General features: G+C 39.5%; 2 protein-coding genes across 5 annotated transcripts in view; one reads left to right on the top strand and one right to left on the bottom strand.

Annotated features, from left to right (window-relative positions):
- Positions 1-17,234, bottom strand: part of BANK1 (B-cell scaffold protein with ankyrin repeats 1) — a 131,354-nt gene that overhangs the window by 1,441 nt on the left and 112,679 nt on the right. For 2 of the 3 annotated variants that reach the window (XM_420665.8, XM_046940858.1), the window contains exons 11-14: positions 9,816-9,884; positions 7,946-8,118; positions 6,331-6,394; positions 1,859-1,908 (exon numbers count right to left, since the gene is read on the bottom strand). In XM_420665.8, the coding sequence (XP_420665.7) occupies positions 1,898-1,908; positions 6,331-6,394; positions 7,946-8,118; positions 9,816-9,884 (317 nt within the window). In that variant the 3' untranslated portion in view covers positions 1,859-1,897. Of the gene's footprint in view, positions 1-1,858; positions 1,909-6,330; positions 6,395-7,945; positions 8,122-9,815; positions 9,885-17,234 lie in introns of all 3 variants that reach the window. The other variant, XM_015285617.4, reaches the window with a different exon arrangement.
- The window catches only part of SLC39A8 (solute carrier family 39 member 8), a 118,377-nt gene that overhangs the window by 86,292 nt on the left and 14,851 nt on the right, over positions 1-17,234 (top strand). For both annotated transcript variants that reach the window (XR_005859696.2, XR_005859695.2), the window contains 5 exons: positions 309-895; positions 2,042-2,124; positions 2,982-3,371; positions 4,645-4,763; positions 13,854-13,970. The gene's annotated coding sequence lies outside the window, so the exon portion shown is untranslated. The remainder of the gene's footprint in view (positions 1-308; positions 896-2,041; positions 2,125-2,981; positions 3,372-4,644; positions 4,764-13,853; positions 13,971-17,234) is intronic.

The raw sequence follows: 17,234 nt of genomic DNA, 5'->3' as shown, positions 1-17,234 counted from the left end.
GAATGTACAGGATGTGCTAGATAAATTGTATTTTCTAAGTTTTCCCACATGACAGAGACCACTGATTCTAATCTCAGGGTTAATTCCACCTCTCTCCTTGAACAGTTCATCTCACAGTAGCAGTGTGCAGCTTACAAGCACCTTTGCTATCACCAAGTTGTTAATTGTAACATTTTCTCCAGCTTCAGAGCTTTAGCCATTTGGTGTAGGTGACCTCAGCCCTACTCAAAGGAACAGCCATAAGGGAAACCCATGTTAGGAGTTGAGCTGCCTCTTGAAAAGGTAGTGACCATTTCTTTCATTTTCAGGTCACGTCAGAAGGCCGGTATTTTTAGCGTTACGAGAATTATGGAGAAGCTTGAACAAATGATGTTAGAAGATAAGCAGCAGGAAAGGAGGTACGTGTTTTATGGTGAGCACTGTACTCCAGTGATGAGAGAGAAATACAGTTCTCACTGGGTGAAACCACCCTCTCCTTTATATGTGGAAAAGGGTGGCAGGTAAGACCTTACTGGAGAGTATCCATTTTCAGTGCCATCAAACAAACAAACAAACAAATGCTACAATTGATAAAACATGTCATTCTCCAGTCTTGGAAAAGTTGGAAAAGCAAGTAATTAGTTATTTTGATTCAAAACCTTAATTACGTTTGTCTTCGGAGGTAAGCTGTATCATTTTGATGCTGTGTACAAATTGCATAGCTCAAACAATGCAAAATATTGCTCATAACTGAAACTTTCATTTTGAAATTTTCAGTATCCCTATCAAGTTCTGAGCTTATCTGAAAGAAAGCAAGGAAGCTGAAGAAGAAAATACAACTTTTGGAGCTGCTCTGCCCTGACTGATCTTGAGGAGACCAACAAACCAAAGAAATGCAGTGCCTGTGAAAATCAAGGTACCATAAATTTGTAAAGATCTCAAGAACAAGACTTGTAGACATGCTAAAAAGATGCAGACATCCTTGCTCTTGGCCTTAAACTTTTAAGGACATCCATTTATCGTTGTCAATAAATGAGGGATTATCAAAGTAAATTTACCAGGTGATTATTTCACTATGTTCCATGCTCAGAATAAATACAAGATAATTCATGAAACCTGTCTACAGCCTCAGCTGCTGAGTTCAGTTCCTGGTAACCCTGTTCTCAGAACAGAGTCTGAAAACAGAACTGATTAAAATATACAAGTAAACAAGCAAAAACGGTGACTACTCTAAAACATTTATTTACTCTTATTTCTTAGCAGCAAGCCTAATGATCAATTTTCATTGAAAGGTATTTATATAGTTTTAAAACTGCTATGTGATAATTCAGAGAAAGATGCAGGTAGAAAAATAATAACAAAACAAACAATTCCAGATCTTATTAGATGCCAAAAAGCAAGACAGTCAAAATCAGTAACAGATTTTGCTGCTGTTTAGAGAGAGGTCTCACCACAGGGAGGTTTTCTAGCACTAAAATGACCTTTTGTCTCTGGATTAATCAGCATTTCTGTATGCCTCTACGCAACTTTTTCCACCTATGCAACTTTATTTAAATACATTAAGTATGTTTGACATGCATGTGTGTTCTGTGTGTAGGGCTGCACTCTAGCATGGCTTTTAGCATTTTGTGGACTAGCTGCTTGCATGTTTGCTCTGCTGTCAGAAAAGGTTGAAGCCCGACAGAATAATTTCTAATATAAACCAGGATGTCTGATGGTTATGTTTTCTTTTTTGTGTGTGTGTGAAATCAGACCTCTGATCAAGATGCTCTTCCGTTCTATTGTTATGTGAATGAACTCTGATGAAAAGTACTTCCACAAGCATTAGTTTCCATGACAAATAATGCCTTGTGTATTTTTTTTGTATACGTGCTCTTACCTCTGTTAATTAGGCATCTCTTCCTTCTCTGCTGGAGTCCTAATTGGACGCTAAAAAGAAATAGATGCAATTAATGACTAGTCATGTATATATCAGAGATAAATTAGGCCAGTACAGAACGTCTTTCAAAGTTAATATTTCACAAAATACATACATGAGTCACTTTTGTGTGTTTTCCTTCAGATATGAGCACGTGTCTCTGGGAGCAGAGGAGTAATAGAGCATCCACAAAAATAGGCGAGTGCTGTGTGGGAGAATGACATGAGGTGGGTTTTGTACTTTTAACAGCAAGGATTGCCTCTCTGGGTGGTTAAAGGAGTGCATTTGTGAGGGTACACAGAAAAGTCAGTTGCCTTTCTGGATTCTTTAGTCAATAGTTTAACTGTGGGCTGGCCTCACAAAGGCCTAATTTGGTGACAGATGGGCAGGAAACTGATTTTTGTTATTTATGTTTGCTATGTTTTTATTACATATGTATATGCTTACATATTTAATACTCTAAGCATTAAGTGAACTACAAAATACTTAAGCAGGAAATAAAGTAGGCTAAAGCTGTAGCTTTACGAGTCCAACAGATACCATTGTAAATTTTCAACGAATATATGACTGCAAGACTGGCAGTCCTGATTGCAATGTGTATTGTTTAGGTAAAAAAAACAATCTTGTTTTCTTTGTAATGACTTCCACACCCTCTATTGACATGTACAAATGTTTATAGATTCTTGAAAAAGTGCTGAGTTATTTCAACTGGGATAACACTGAGTTCGCAGGGATCCCCATGTTAAAATAAGAGGCTTTGTTCACCTTCCTATTGGTTAACAGGCTCCAAATGAGGTGCTGGTTCAGGGAATGTCTGCTTAGACACCACCTGCACGCTGGAGTGGAATCAACTGTTGAATAAGCAGTCTGCTAGCAGTCTGGACTGAAAGCAAGGTGCTGATGAGGGCAGAGGATCAGAGCCAAGTGTTGGGGATAGCAAACTTAATCAATGAACTGACAGTTTGTGACAGTTTGAGTAGTGCTCTTCTGTGTGCTTTTTGGATGAAGCAGAGGGGGATATTTGGTCTTTGGCAGCTGGTTGGGCAAACTTAATTAAGCTTTACTGTCTGCTTTACTGTAATAGGCATCTGAAAAGCTGGAAATCACAATCTGGAAGAAGAAATTTTGCTGGAGGTTGCTTTTACTGGAGTGATGACTGGCTGCATGCAGTGCCTTAGAGGAGCGGGTCTGCTTAGCAATGGGTGGTGAAGTTGTTATTCCTTGGATATGAAGGCCACTTTCAGTGACAGAGAAACACTACTAGTGACCAGCTGTCTAAGTACCTAGTGATTATTTTTCAGTCCAGTTCCCTGTGAAATTTCAGTGGAAAAAGCGCTTTGCCTTCCTTAACAGAGCACCTTGCCAGTCTTGACAAGGAGCTGGAGACTGAATTGCCTGTTTGCCCCATAGGTGTCACTGGAGGACTAAGCATCTGAAGTGCTTCCTGAGATCTACCTTCATTTAAAAGTATCATGTAAGTCACTGACTACATTTTTTTTTTTCCAATGGCTAATATTTGCATAATGTAGCATTAGTCTTCTGAAGTCCATCTGAGTTATTGTTCGTCTTCTGTGGCCTCCGTCCTACTCAATACCCATCAGTGAAACAGTGACACCTACTACTCAGTTCTTGGTGCAATAATTGAGGAACAGAGTATCAGTTACTTCATATTTGGATGAGGAATCTTATTATGCAATAGTACGATTCAGTAATACTGTGCAAACTGTCTCCCTAACACAAGACCAAGTTCCAGATTCCACAGAGATCAGCTATGAAGAGATATTTATCTAACTATAGGCAATTCTTAAAGAATCTTATGTAGTTTTTGCAGTCTTGTACTTATTTTTAGATGCTGGATGACTAAACCTGTGGGATGTGGCACATAAGGTGCCATAATGTAACTGAACTAGAAGGCAGATTTTTAACTCTCGTTTTCAGAAACAGCTAAGCAGTGCTCATAGAGGTAGTTCAAATGTCTAAAAGATGGAGATAAGCATTGTGTAGGTTTTTAAAAATGATTGTATGCCACAAAACAGAGCTGCTGAATGCCTGTAGAACCTCACTTCTCTGCTGGCTTTCCAAATCAGATAGAAGCCTAACTTAGGGATGAATTCTCCCATAGCCAACAGGCTACTTCTAGTTCAGCACTACAGCACTTTCAGGAAAACTGCCAAGGAAAATCCTAAATACCCCCTCAGTTTTCTCGGTTGCTCACGTTTGAAAATGGAGTTTTGGTCCCCAAATCAAGGATGTATTTTCATTAAATTTTAACAAAGCTTTATTGTTGTAGAGCTGATGGCTGACTAATATCCCTTATTGGAAAAAAGATATTAAATGCCTATGGACAAGACCATACATGTTGTATACAGTAATGAGATTAATTAGTGTCTGTACTTTTCCACAAATGAACATTCTACGTGCTTAGTGCTTATTGAGTTGTCCTTAAAATAGTTTTTTTTGTTCTGCCACACTTTGAGTGAAATTTCTACTTCCTTTTTGTTTCAAAATCATTTTTTTTAATGCACACGTTGTTAGATCCTATATTAAACTGTTGCAAACTGAGACATGGACTTCAAGATATCATCAAATGCTATAATAGAAGACTGAACTTACTGCCGCTCTCATTAATAACTTTCATTACAGTGGAAGCAAGATCAAACTTATCAAGAAACTAAAAATTATGTTCCTCACTTATTTATAGCATATATTTTCTTCTCTCATTAAAAATCAAATTCCTTTTCTAACAGGCTTCTGATACGATCTGTTTAAATTCCAAATCAAGTCTTCAAAAACAGCCTATGAAGATGAGTATCCGAATCCTGATTTCAAACATGGCAGCTGGTGCTAAAAGCCCATGATTTTAAAGGTATGGCTGGAGAGTCGATATGCAGGTGTAAAAATTAGAGCCTGATAAACAAATCTGAAAAGTGCTGACATCCAAAGCACTGTCTTATTCAGTGGCATATAGTACAAAATGTCTCAGAAGTGTATGCTCTATGCTCTGCTTTCCTTAGAGCTATTAAAGAGAAAAGAATGCAATTATCTTTGATTCAGGCAATTCATATCTGGATTTAGATAATGCTTTTTCTGACACCTTTCTTTACTCATCATTAATACGCTCCAGCTGTAGATGGAGTTCCATCTGGTAAAAATACTTATTTTCAAGGATTTAGATCTCTGGTAGTGTACCGCTGGACAGAACCAGGGGCTACATAATGATTCTTTCCATTGTATTTCTGCTTTACATTCATCATAGAATATAAAATAGCGTAACAGATGGCAGGGAGGTTAAAATCAGAAGGGGACATAGTGATCATTATCTGAGTTACTGGGTAATACAAGCCTCATTGTTACAACAAATTTTAAATTCTGGTGTTGCTACTACATTTCTGCCTGTGTGTTTCACTAACTAGCTGAATGCTGGAGAGAGGACAGCAACATTGACCGGAATGATGCCTTAAAAGAAAACCCTACAGCCATATGCTTTCCAACATTCAACCTCATGTCACAGTGAGCTTTGCCTTGCCTACAGAGAACGGATTTTAGCTCTGAGCACCTTATGAAGGCTGAAAGGACTCAGCCCACTCGTGTGCAGGCTGCTGCACCCCTACCAAGCTGAAATAGTCTGAACTGCTACCCTGCCACAGGGCCAGTAAAAAATTTCACTTATTTACAACATCTCAGCTATCAAGTCTATGTGGATACAACACTGTCTAATAGAACAAATCAAAGCAGTACCGTGGATTATTTTTCCCCTCTTGTACTAAAAAGAAATATCATTTGTGACTAATTTAAATGCAAAGATTGTACTACTACATCCAGTGTCAAAAAACCCACTATGTTTTCTCTCCAAGAACTTGTATCTACTGAAGCTTACAGAAATCATAGGCCTAAAGCCAGTAACACCTAAAACAATCTTTTCATAACAACAAAATAATTTGCAGGAAGTACAGGTGATTTATTCAGCTGCAGAGACCACTGAGTCACAAAGGTAAAAAGCATTTTAAATGACTAATGGTATAGCTTTGATTATTGAATCACAATTCTGAACTATTGCAGCAATAGAAAGCTCATCAAGGATTTGCAAGTGCAAACTGATAGCTGATTTACAAATAAAATACCCAAGTCATCAAGTAAATTGTCATAAAGTAATCATCTAATCTAATCTGACAAAGCAGTAGGAAATAATGACTACAGAAAAGCTGATCTGCAAAGACCTGCTCAATTTTCTCCCTCATTAACTCTCACTGAGCTTATTCTTGGGTTGCAATCTCAACCCCACATAAGTCCTGGTTACACTACACCAACTTAGATGTGAAAAGATGCAGACTATGCTCATTATGAAGCCAATGCTTTGCATCCACCCTTAGCAGTGTACTTATTAACATCACAAGTCCTTGGTGTTTTGAAAGCCAAAAGAAAGTGTAACTTACCATCCAGATTTTCCTTTTCTAGTCTCTTCCCAGTACTGGTGGCTCTAAGGTGGCACAATTTATCCTTTAAATAAAAAAACATGCATTAAGAATCAATAATGGAAGTTTGCTTTAGAAATAATAAATAACTCTATAAAGCTGGACTCTAGCATTCTGAACACTGCCATGAGTCCTGTGGTGTTCGTTTCCCATCAGCAAGTTATATTGATTCGGGGGTTAAATTACAGACTTGAGCTTTAATTTTTAACGTTGGACAACTGCTTTTTCTTTTTTTCCTCCTCAAAATCCCAGGAAAGACCAACAAACTGCAGTGATAGCACGAAGCTAATTCATTATGTTGCAGGTTAACAGTGAAAGACTTTTCTATGGCACAAAACAAAATTCATATATACGATGAAGAGCATAAACAACCCTTTTCCTCAAGCACTGAAATCAAGCCAAGTAAATCCTCAATCAAATACAAGCATCTTCATGTTCACAACAACAACAAAGAAGACTTATGCTGTATGCTGTCACCTTTTGCACGGATTAGAGTCCACCTCCTCCCCGTGTAACTCCCCAGCTGAGGGAGCAGTGCTGCTGTTCCCATCTGGGCACTTTGCTGCAGATGGATTCAGGGGGACACCCCTACACTGCTGAGAACAGCTCACACTGTGCTGCTGGTGCATGGTGTGGGGGCTGTACGCCTGAACTGTTCTCAGGCCTCATACATCTGCTAATAAGTGTTCCATTGTGATGACAAAGCGCATATGATTTTTTCAGTAAATACGAACAAAAGGGCATTTAATCTGTCCTTGTTAGCAGCATCTGATAGCTGTCCCACTCCATAGAGCAACAGATTAGCCTTAGAATTCCTCTTTCTACTAGATTTACTCAAAAAGCAACAATAAACTATTTTTGTTAATGTATATAAAATGAGGGCATAACCTCTTCTTCCAGCTGTCTTGGTGGAAGTAATTAACAAACTTCTTCACTGCGCCTTTCTCCTCAGTCTATCTTCTAGCTTTGCAATTCTTTCAGTGACTCACTGTGTGGGCTTTTGTAAATCTTGTTTTTGTGCACCTCATTTTACTCCATACACTGAATATAAAGGAGCTGAAGAGCTTTTCTGAGAATTGTGAATTTCACTAGGTAGAATCAACACCTTCCGACAGGCATAAAGCCTGATGCAGTCAATATATATTAACAATGTATGTTTGCGGTAGTCGTATTTTTGTTAGCTGACAGTGCTCAAAAGCACATTTATTTTGTTCAGCTACAGAAAGATGGTGGTTTCATAAAAGATGCATGTACCTCTGCCTCGCTTAACAGTGTAAAATAAAATCTTAGGAGATCAACATATTTAACTTGAGATTTTAACCAAATGCAGTAACACCTAAATTCAACCAAAATGAATTCAGGAGGCATCTCCAATAAGCACCAGTGGAAACAGGTATCTATAAGATTCAGAAGAACAAGCAGCAAGATCCTTGGGAGCTGATAGGCATATAAATCATGACAAGATAAATCACAACTCTAATTTTTGATCTCATATGTAGGAGCCAAAATACAAGAGTTTGTTTTCCAAACTTCTGACCAAGATTCTGTCAAGAAACATAAATACTCAGACTCGTACCTGTGGAGCGGTCTGCAGTCTCTGCTTTTCATTCTGCCACTGTTTACATCTGTCAAGGGCTTCATCCACAGCAACTGCCCCCTTTTTCACTTGTTTCTGCACATGGATAAGATCTTCCCGTTCAGCAGGGATGTTGTGTTTCACAGCTGCCCTGTCAGTGCGTCTTCTGCATGCTGCTACAAAATGTAGAGATAAATATTAGTAACTCTTTCATTCCTTTATGATCTGAGTACTTTTTTCAAAGGCATGTAAGTGCGATTTCACCATCTGACATGAGTTAAACCCACTATCCTTAGGATGGCTTTCCCCACCCCTTTGTTTCTCTCTCTTTCTCTCATTCCCCCCCTTTTTTTTTTCCTTTTGAATGAGAGAAATACAATGAATCAATGAACTATCTACCATTAGTCTCTCTTTCTGGTCTTTCTTAAACATTTCAATCATTACTATAGCCTGTACCCACAGACTCACCATTAGTGACAGCTCACACAATAAATTCCTTTCAGTGCTAAATCTATAGTACAGACATTTTAAAGGAAATTGTTGACATGTAAAGACACAACCTTCCCACAATGTTTCCCCCTCTACTCCTTTCCCAACTTCAAACAGTGCGTTTCTCAAATGCTGGGGTTGAAATCTGGTCAGAAAGCATCATGAAATTTTACGTGATTCTTTTTCTCCCCAGCTGTAATTATTAGATACATTGAGTGATGAGAAGATGTCAGAATCTCTAGTCCTCCAACAGATTACAGTGCCGGTGCGCAACTGAAGGGAAATGGCATGGAGATGTATGCTATCAAATTCACGGCTTGGTCCAAGGAGGTGTAGCAGCATGGCTATATCCAGGATATTGACACTGAGATGGCTGGGATCTGTCTCTGTATGAGGATGTTGCTAAGGGACCATGAAGCACCCGTTTCAAACTGCACAGCAAATGCAGCCAGATCGAGAATTTAAACCATTATTATTAATTGGGTCAGTTTTTCTGCTGTTATGCACTTATATCTTTAAGTGAGGAAGGACTGTATGAACAAAACAAAGAACACAGCTGCTGTTTTCTCTCCTTTTGATCACATGCCATACTAACATGTTTGGCAGGAATCTCTATTTTTTAATTTTCATCTCTGCTAACTGTTTCTATTTTGACAGAATGATAACCCTAATGACTTGCATCTGAAATGATCATTCAGAGATCAGACCAAACACACAGTAAGATGTAGAAGGTACAGTGTTCTTTTCCTCAGTGGTTTAGTGATCACGCCAGGTTATGCCAGTAGCACTGGAGACTCCAGCTCCCTGTGGCAGGACAAAACAGGCTATTGCACGCTGCTCTATGTGCTTTAATCCTGATCTACTTGTTAGAAGAACAGATAAGAAACATATTCACTCAGTGTTCATTCATTTTGTATGTAACATTGCTAGTTACTTTAGGGTACCATTAAAGGAATTTGGTAGCAACATTTTGATGTGCTACAACTCAAATAACAACTGGAATGCCACCAGTAATTCATTTTACACAGATCTTGGGGCACCCAGGAGAGAACTTAGGCTCCACTCCCTGCTGCCTTTCCATGGCTGGAATTAAGTGAGCACAGCTGAGCCCTCCAGTCTCTCCTTTACTTGGTTTTAATCACAATGGAGAAAGCAAACAGAAAGGCATAAAGTAACTCTGGCTCTACAAATCTTTCCCAAAGGACTGTAACTTTCATTTTTCTTTCTTTAATCTGATCTCTTCATGCTGCGATAGCATTAAGGATATAAATCACATGCAGGAAAATAGATGCTAAATCAGTCAAAATCAAGTCACAGCAATTCTCCACTAGTTCTGCCGAAAAACACCAAAGAAGTTAAAGAGCTAAATTGAATTCTGTACCGTGCTTCCTGGCATTGTAGTACGTCTTGTCGTAGTCACTGGGCATTTGAGTGGCTTTTTGTTGAAACACTGCAAAGTTAAGAACGTAAGGAAGTTAGTCAAAAATGATAATAAAAGACATGAATTCTGGAAGAAGGATGGAGGCTCATGGAAACAGGCTGGAATACATCTTATTCTAGCCTAAATGTATTCTGCAACCCACTTGTCAGTCTAATGCTAATTACTTGAAAAACTGTTCTGTTGCACAGAATGGTAGGATTACTGATATTACAGATATCTCAATAAGAGCTTTGAATAAAATAAAATAAGACTTATTATATTGACATTACTTATTTAGGAAAAACACCAACACAGCTCAATCTCAGAATTCTTCACACAGTACCGACTATAGCTATAGCCTGTATCTTATTCTGGGGGAAAGCTAAGGCATGAAAACCAATAGTACCAGCTCAGAATAACGACAGTGCTTAAGTCAGAATATAGGCACACTTTTCTCTAGCTAGTACAAGCTCCAAGAACAGCAAATCCTGACTGCTCTTTCCATAATTCTTGCCCATCGCTCCATTGTTGTGAGGTGCCTGGAGTACAGCCTGCCTGGGTGTGCCCTGAGATGCTGTAAACTTTTGCAGGCAGCATATGTAAACCCCAGATGGTTTCTAACTTAACTACTGTCATAGACACATTTCCCTCTGAATTCCCGTTAGTTCTCAGTTCTGATTTAAGTGAAACCCCCTTGATAATCTAGAACAGTACCTTGCAGAGAAGTCACGTTACTGACATTGCTACAAAGCAGCATGTGGCCATTTCAGTGGAACACATTGTTGCTTTGGAACCAAGGCCAGGTACAACAGAGCTGTGCACAAGCAGCATGCTGTGCACAACACCCTGCAGGATGGGCTCCTTCCTCACGCAGACCAAGGAAACCCAGCATCCTCAGTTTGCTCCTTGTCTGCCTGCTCAGGCTGCCACACACGATGCAGCAGTTTCTCTCAGGATACTTGTGAAATGGAGCATCAAGGACATGGTGACTTTTAAACTCTGCACATGCCATATGGAGAGGTGAAGAAGGAAAAGCTCCTGAGAGGGTATTTTCTACACAGCAGGACTCCTGAATATCCCATTACAGGAGGAGATGATGAATGAAAACAGCTGGGGAGTTGGTGTTCCTGAAAATGTTATCAGACAGGTTAAATGGATATGGTAAAAGAACTATCCAGGCAGTCCAATCTGTTGATGTTACATCTCTAACTTCAGCCTAATACTGATATATTTTAACATCTGTATTACTCCTCTCTGTGATTCCCAAAGAATCCTCCTAAATGTGGCCACAGATTTACTTGAAATAGTGACTTCATGGAAGAAGGGAAGTGGAAGTACCTCAATGCTGAGGTAATGCAGGCAGTCAGAATTTCAATGCGTAAGAAGGAGGAGGGATGCGCTCCACAATGTCCCTGATTGGAAAGTACTTTAATTGATAGGCTATGAAATTTCTGCTGAGTTTTGCAGTGTTGGAGTAATCAGAAATGGAATTACTCTTCTAGTTTTTCAAAGTAAAACTGTTAAAACCACTTTACGTGCTGCTTCTTGCTGAAATGATTTTAGTTGGCAGCAAGCACTCAGTGTGGGTGAAGTAAATGAAAACAAATTATTCCTGCTTCTGGAATGCCTGGAAAGATGAACACACACTGCTGCACGACTGCCACAGGGTTAGGGAAGACTCAAGTGATTCACTCTTTCATTCTCACATTTTAATTACTGCTGGAACTCAGCGGAATGAAATAAACGGGTCACTTTGTACAGAGATACATTCTGTTCTTGTGGAAAATACAGTGAATATTCCTCCAGTAAAACAATATTATCAATATAGCATTCTTTAGGTGTCAGAATGCCATAGTTGTTCAACTGAAAAATATTTTCAGGGCCTCTCTGCCACAGATAATCCAACTGAAAAACTGCAGTGCTGCTATTATAACATGCATCTTCAAAAGTATCCATAAGATCATAAAGACAGCCCTTTTCAATTCATAATCACATTGTGCCTGGCTGAAGTACGCGTACAGGTCGAACACTAGGAACTAAATATCCCTATCTTTGGTTGCTACACAACACACATGAAGTTCTTTGTATGCCCTGAGTAGAAAACTGAAATATTTAACATCTAAGTTCCTTGTTTCATAAAATACTCTGCTTGCTACAGGATGATGCAGAACTTTACAAGAACTGTGATGAGTAGAAAGTGTCTAGAAAGAGATAATGTACTTTTTTACAATAGCCATAGTTTGACAAAAGAACATGAATTTGATTTTCAGAATGAGCTGATATTCTAACACAAAGCTGGGATGGGAAGGAATTAGAGCTGCACAATGACATTTCATAAATGGCTTGATGATGGGCCAATAAGAAATGATATAATGAAAAATACAAGCAATCAAAATGTGGAAAAAGTTACATTATGAAAGCAGACAGCTCGTATCAGCAAAAGGCACGGATGTGGTTTGTCATTTAGACTTGACTTTACCTGTCTACACTACAAAGCCACATTACTTCTAAAAAACACACAGCAGTTTTGCACCTTTTGCACTGGTGATTCAAGTAAAGCTTGACTGATGAACTGATCCTCCAGAAGAATGTGAGCTAATCATACCATCACCCTGATGCTACTTACTCAACACTATTGGCTGAACAACACAAAGGAGAAGAGACAGCAAAATAACCGCTAACCACCATTAATTTGAGTTCAGTTTGCTTAGGGAAATTAATGATGCAGCTATTCATCAGCTTTGTTGAGCTGGTGTTCCAAACAAAATTATCTACGGTCCCGTTTTGTTTAGGAGACATTCAAAATTAAAATCCAGGGGGAACCAAATCTTTATAGAAACACAAGGCAAATTAATTAATACACTAGGGTTGCACTTATTAACACATCCCAACTTGGCTGCAAACTGGAGTCAGTCAGCAAGCTAGTTGGAATGTGCTGCAGGGAGAGACCCCTATCTTTGCCTACTCCATCTCCCCCTGCCACAATATTTAAACAGTTCAACTGTGTATATAGGCAAATAAAGCTCACAAATTCTTTTTTTGGTATGGATTAGACTGTAAATTAAGTGTAGCACAGTGAGGGATGACAAATCCACAGGGAATAACAAGGAAAGGATATAGTAGGATGATGTTTTTTATTCAGGAGATGAGAACTATGCAGATGTTTGTTCACATCCTTTTAGATCTCATTTTCCTGTAGCCACTTTTGTTTGCTTACACACAGAGCATCGCTCAGGATGAGCTCTGGAGATGCAATGCTCAGAGATGATTAAAGACTGTTCCTAAAAAAATATTTCATATTCAACATTAAGACAAAAATTCTGGTGATTCATAACATCAAATCAGCTAAGGAAATGAGATACTGTAAGCAGTATGGCCTTTTTTATTTTTCCAAGGCAATGTAGCTGAGCACTGAACAGAAGTGCAGCAGCCCTGTGACTCTGGCCTAGCCTGGTCCAGGCACTGTGGAGAAGGGGTGTATGTGTGTGCTTCGCAAGGTAGCAGGGGTGGCTCAAGGCCCAGAATCTGCCCTGTCGTGGTGGCAATGGTGTCTGAATGAGCTCACACCATCAGAAGGAGAAGACCTAGCTGTGCCAGCATGGGAAAACCTGTGACTACATCTGCGCTGGTACAGAAACTGATCTGTTCTAAACACACTCTCAGACACTCTTAAGACATTTCTGACAGCATACATCAGTCACTTCATCAGGATAAAGACTAAGCAATGTCAAGGATACTCAGGGGAACACCACACTGTCACGTTGCCCCAATACTTGCAGGTCAATGCACGTGGCCTGAGTTACAGTTCCAGCATTAGCCACTCACCACAACTCCATGGGCTGTTGTCAGCCTCTGCCTTGCACAGTATCATCAGTGAGTCAGGGCTGATAAACTCCCATTTTCCCAGATGAAAAATTAAATGACTTTGAAAAGAATTCCAATGTAACGACAGTGTGAAAATGCAAAGCCAAGGACACTCACCAGCAATTTTCTTCCCAGTCTGCAGTCATATTCCAAAGCTGCCAAATGCAAGCTCAAAGCTGCTGGAATCACAGCAACCTTGATCAGGAGGGACCATAGGACGCTGCACAGAGACGATTTTTCCCCTATGCTAAGGTAAGATGACCAAAGTAATACTGGAACTGCTTTTATAGAAAAGGTAAAGGGTGAGTTAGAAGAACACAGTGTCAGCGAACTTGCTGTATCTCCTTGCTGTACCTCACACTGTTGCTCTTGTCATCAGTTAAACTTAGCTTAGTAAGGAAAGTGGAAGGACTCTAACAATCTTCTCAAGAATATTTGTTCCACTGTGTAAAACATAAATATACTTCTGCAGTCACATTTCAGAAGAGAAAAGCTAAAAGGGAAAGACATTCTGGTTTGACCTAAACCATGCCATTTAGAATGGGTTACTTTTCAACTGGGCTGCATCCTAAAACTATTTTCTCTCTGCTGGCTTTATTCAGTATATGTTATAATCTACTGAAGTTAAGATAGTAAAAAGTCTGACAGAATCAACAAGGCAGACCAGTTCCTAACCGGATCTCTATGAGGTGTTCTAAGGTAGCTGAATAGTGGTCCCTAGTATTTTTTTCCACAGAAAAACATTTTGTTGGTTGGAGATACATAATGACATTCCTCTGCAGTGCAGTATTTTATCTCCATTGGAGGAAAATACTAAAAAATCCTTCTGTGGGACATAAAGGTTTTGTAGTTTGCATGTGCTCCAAGGCTTTGGTTTGGGAACACCTGCTTCAAAGCATTTAAACCACTTGCATAATAAGAATTTTTAACTCAGGATGTGATCACTGTAGTTCCCAATAATCAGCCCGATAATTTTCCAAGATACTAACAATTCTGTTTTGGATTTTCTTCCTCACTACAATTGGGTTTGTGTATTCTGGACCTCCTGCAATTTTTTCTGCATAGTCTGTGACTTTGATGAGCAACTTAAATGTTATTTTCTTCCAGAAGAGTAAACGGGAAATATATCCTCCACTTCTTTAACCCTGCTGTGAAGTTCCATGGACAGCTATCTTTATATAGTAAAATGTTTTCATTGCGCAGAGGGAAGAAGCATTCGTTCAGGGATTCACGAGTGTTTTGTACAGCAACAAAGGCTACAACATATGAAGTTTTATTTCATAGAATGATAGAATTGTTGTGGTTGGGAAAGACCTCTGAGATCATCTAGTCCAACTCTCCACCTACCACCAATACTGCCCTCTAACTATGTCTCTCAGCACCACACCTCCATGCTTCTTGAACACTATCCAGGGATGGTGGCTCTACCACCTCTCTGGGCAGTCTGTCCCAACGCTGTAGGACAGGAGCCCATGTAGAGAAGCCCTCTGGTCCTGGTGCTCTCTGACATGAGAAAAACAATCCAACCAGGACAGGGCTGTAACCCCCATGCCCTGGGAAAGTCTGCTAGGTTAGGCTTCAGAAGTGGTACAGATGTGTTAAAGAAACCCATGCACCCGTCCTGAGAACATACTGGGGGCTTAGGTTTCCCACTCAGTCAAAGTGGTATCCAATATGGAGTAATTACATTTCACTCTCAACTGAAAACGCAACACCTTCATGCATTTATTTACCAGTTGTTTTGGCGGCACACCATCAAAAACAACAACAAAACCAACCACCAGCACTGAAATAACCTACAAAGGAATACTAAGCACCTGAGGAATGGAAAGGGAGCACATGAAGAGTGCGCACCATCTGGACAGCTAGTTATTTGGCACCAATTTGCAGCTCCACTGGCTAAAGAACCTTCCCCAAATAAGACAAAATTCTTGCAGTGGTCTACATTAAACAACAAATGCAATATGCTTAACAATGACCCTTCAAAAATTGGCACACTCATTACATTTTAAAAAAGGACCAAATGAAAACAACCCAAATTTACTGGACGCTTACGCATCTTTTAAAGTCACTCATATCCCCCAGATTTATTTGTCAGCAAATCCAGATCAGCTGTTCAAACAATAAATTGCAGTAGCTCAGTTAGGCCTACTTGTATATACTGCCTAGATTTCAAAGTGTAGTTTCTGCTTTGAAAGAGACTATAAAAAGGTCTTGTGAAGCTCTGCTCTCCATTAATCAGCAGTTCCACTCTCCTAATTTACACAGCACCAAGTCATAATCTACACAGAGCACGGCTTTTGCCTAGTGCAAGCCTGTGCAACCATGTATTTGAAAGCTACTTCTAATTACAAAGAGGACTATTTGCTAGCTCTCTTTGTTGCTATTCTCATAGAAACAGTGCCACTTTTGCTTAAAGCAGAAGACGCTCTTTCATAACTTCATGGACTTCAGCGTGTTCTGAAAGCCATCGTGGGAATTCAGCCACTTGCTTTGTTCTGACTGACAGAAAAACTAAATTAAAACAGAAGTCCCAAAACACGATCCATTTTTGTTATGCAATGCTTACACTATTTTTTTTGTCAATAAACAAGCCCATAGTTTTCCATCCCCTCTATGGATGCAACAAAGACAGAAAGAAATCCTTCCCTTGCGGCTCTGCAGAGTATTAGCACAACAGCCCCTGTGAGTCATAGAGCACAAAGCTTGTTTCTTCTGCAAACTCCCAGAACACGAGGATCAAACTACAGGTGACTGCTCAGCCTTAGTACAGCCCTTCTGTGAACCATTCTCTAACCCTATTTTTCCCACAGAACCTGTGTCTTCCTGAATATCAGAGGGCAATGGTTCTGAAGATCAACCAAAACTGTGTAGTGAAGATGACCTGTTTCTTACAGAAATATTACCTGTTTTAGAATTTAAAAGGTATTTAGTGAATGGAGATGGAATACAGAATGGGGAAGGATGCCTGGGTAACTAAAAGCTGCTCTGTGGAACTTCTATCTCCATCAAGGCCCCAGCATGACTATACAAGACATTGAAACCAGCACAGGCTCACGAGTCTCTGATATCAGGATGCTGACTCAGGATTAGATATGCTAATGAATGTGAAGTTCTGACCACTCAGAGCAGCCACTGAAAACAATTGGATCTCTGCTCGGAATGAGTAAAGTGCTGCAGAACAGTGTTTATCCGAAGCATGGTATTCTAGACATTTTGTACTGGGCGTCCAAAAGCTCAGTGGATATGGAACAACACTGCACCTAGGGCAGGCAGGAATCACATTTTAATCAAAAATGAGAATGAAAAACACTAAAGAGTTTTGCATCTTATGCTCACCCACTTTAAATACTTGATGAAACAAAATGCCTGGGATAAACAGCAGCATGCAGTTATATATTTAAGGATTGTATCCTAATGTTTGTGTCAGGGAGAAAGAAGTAAAACTACTAAATGACCTTAACTTATCACTTTTTCATTATTTGACCTTGCATCTTCAGTAATGCTCTTCTTAAT

The sequence above is a fragment of the Gallus gallus genome, chromosome 4 (assembly GCF_016699485.2).
Source record: "Gallus gallus isolate bGalGal1 chromosome 4, bGalGal1.mat.broiler.GRCg7b, whole genome shotgun sequence".
NCBI classification, from domain to species: domain Eukaryota; kingdom Metazoa; phylum Chordata; class Aves; order Galliformes; family Phasianidae; genus Gallus; species Gallus gallus.
The sequence above is the reverse complement of the archived record's forward strand: the minus strand, read 5'-3'. Positions and strand labels throughout refer to the sequence as shown.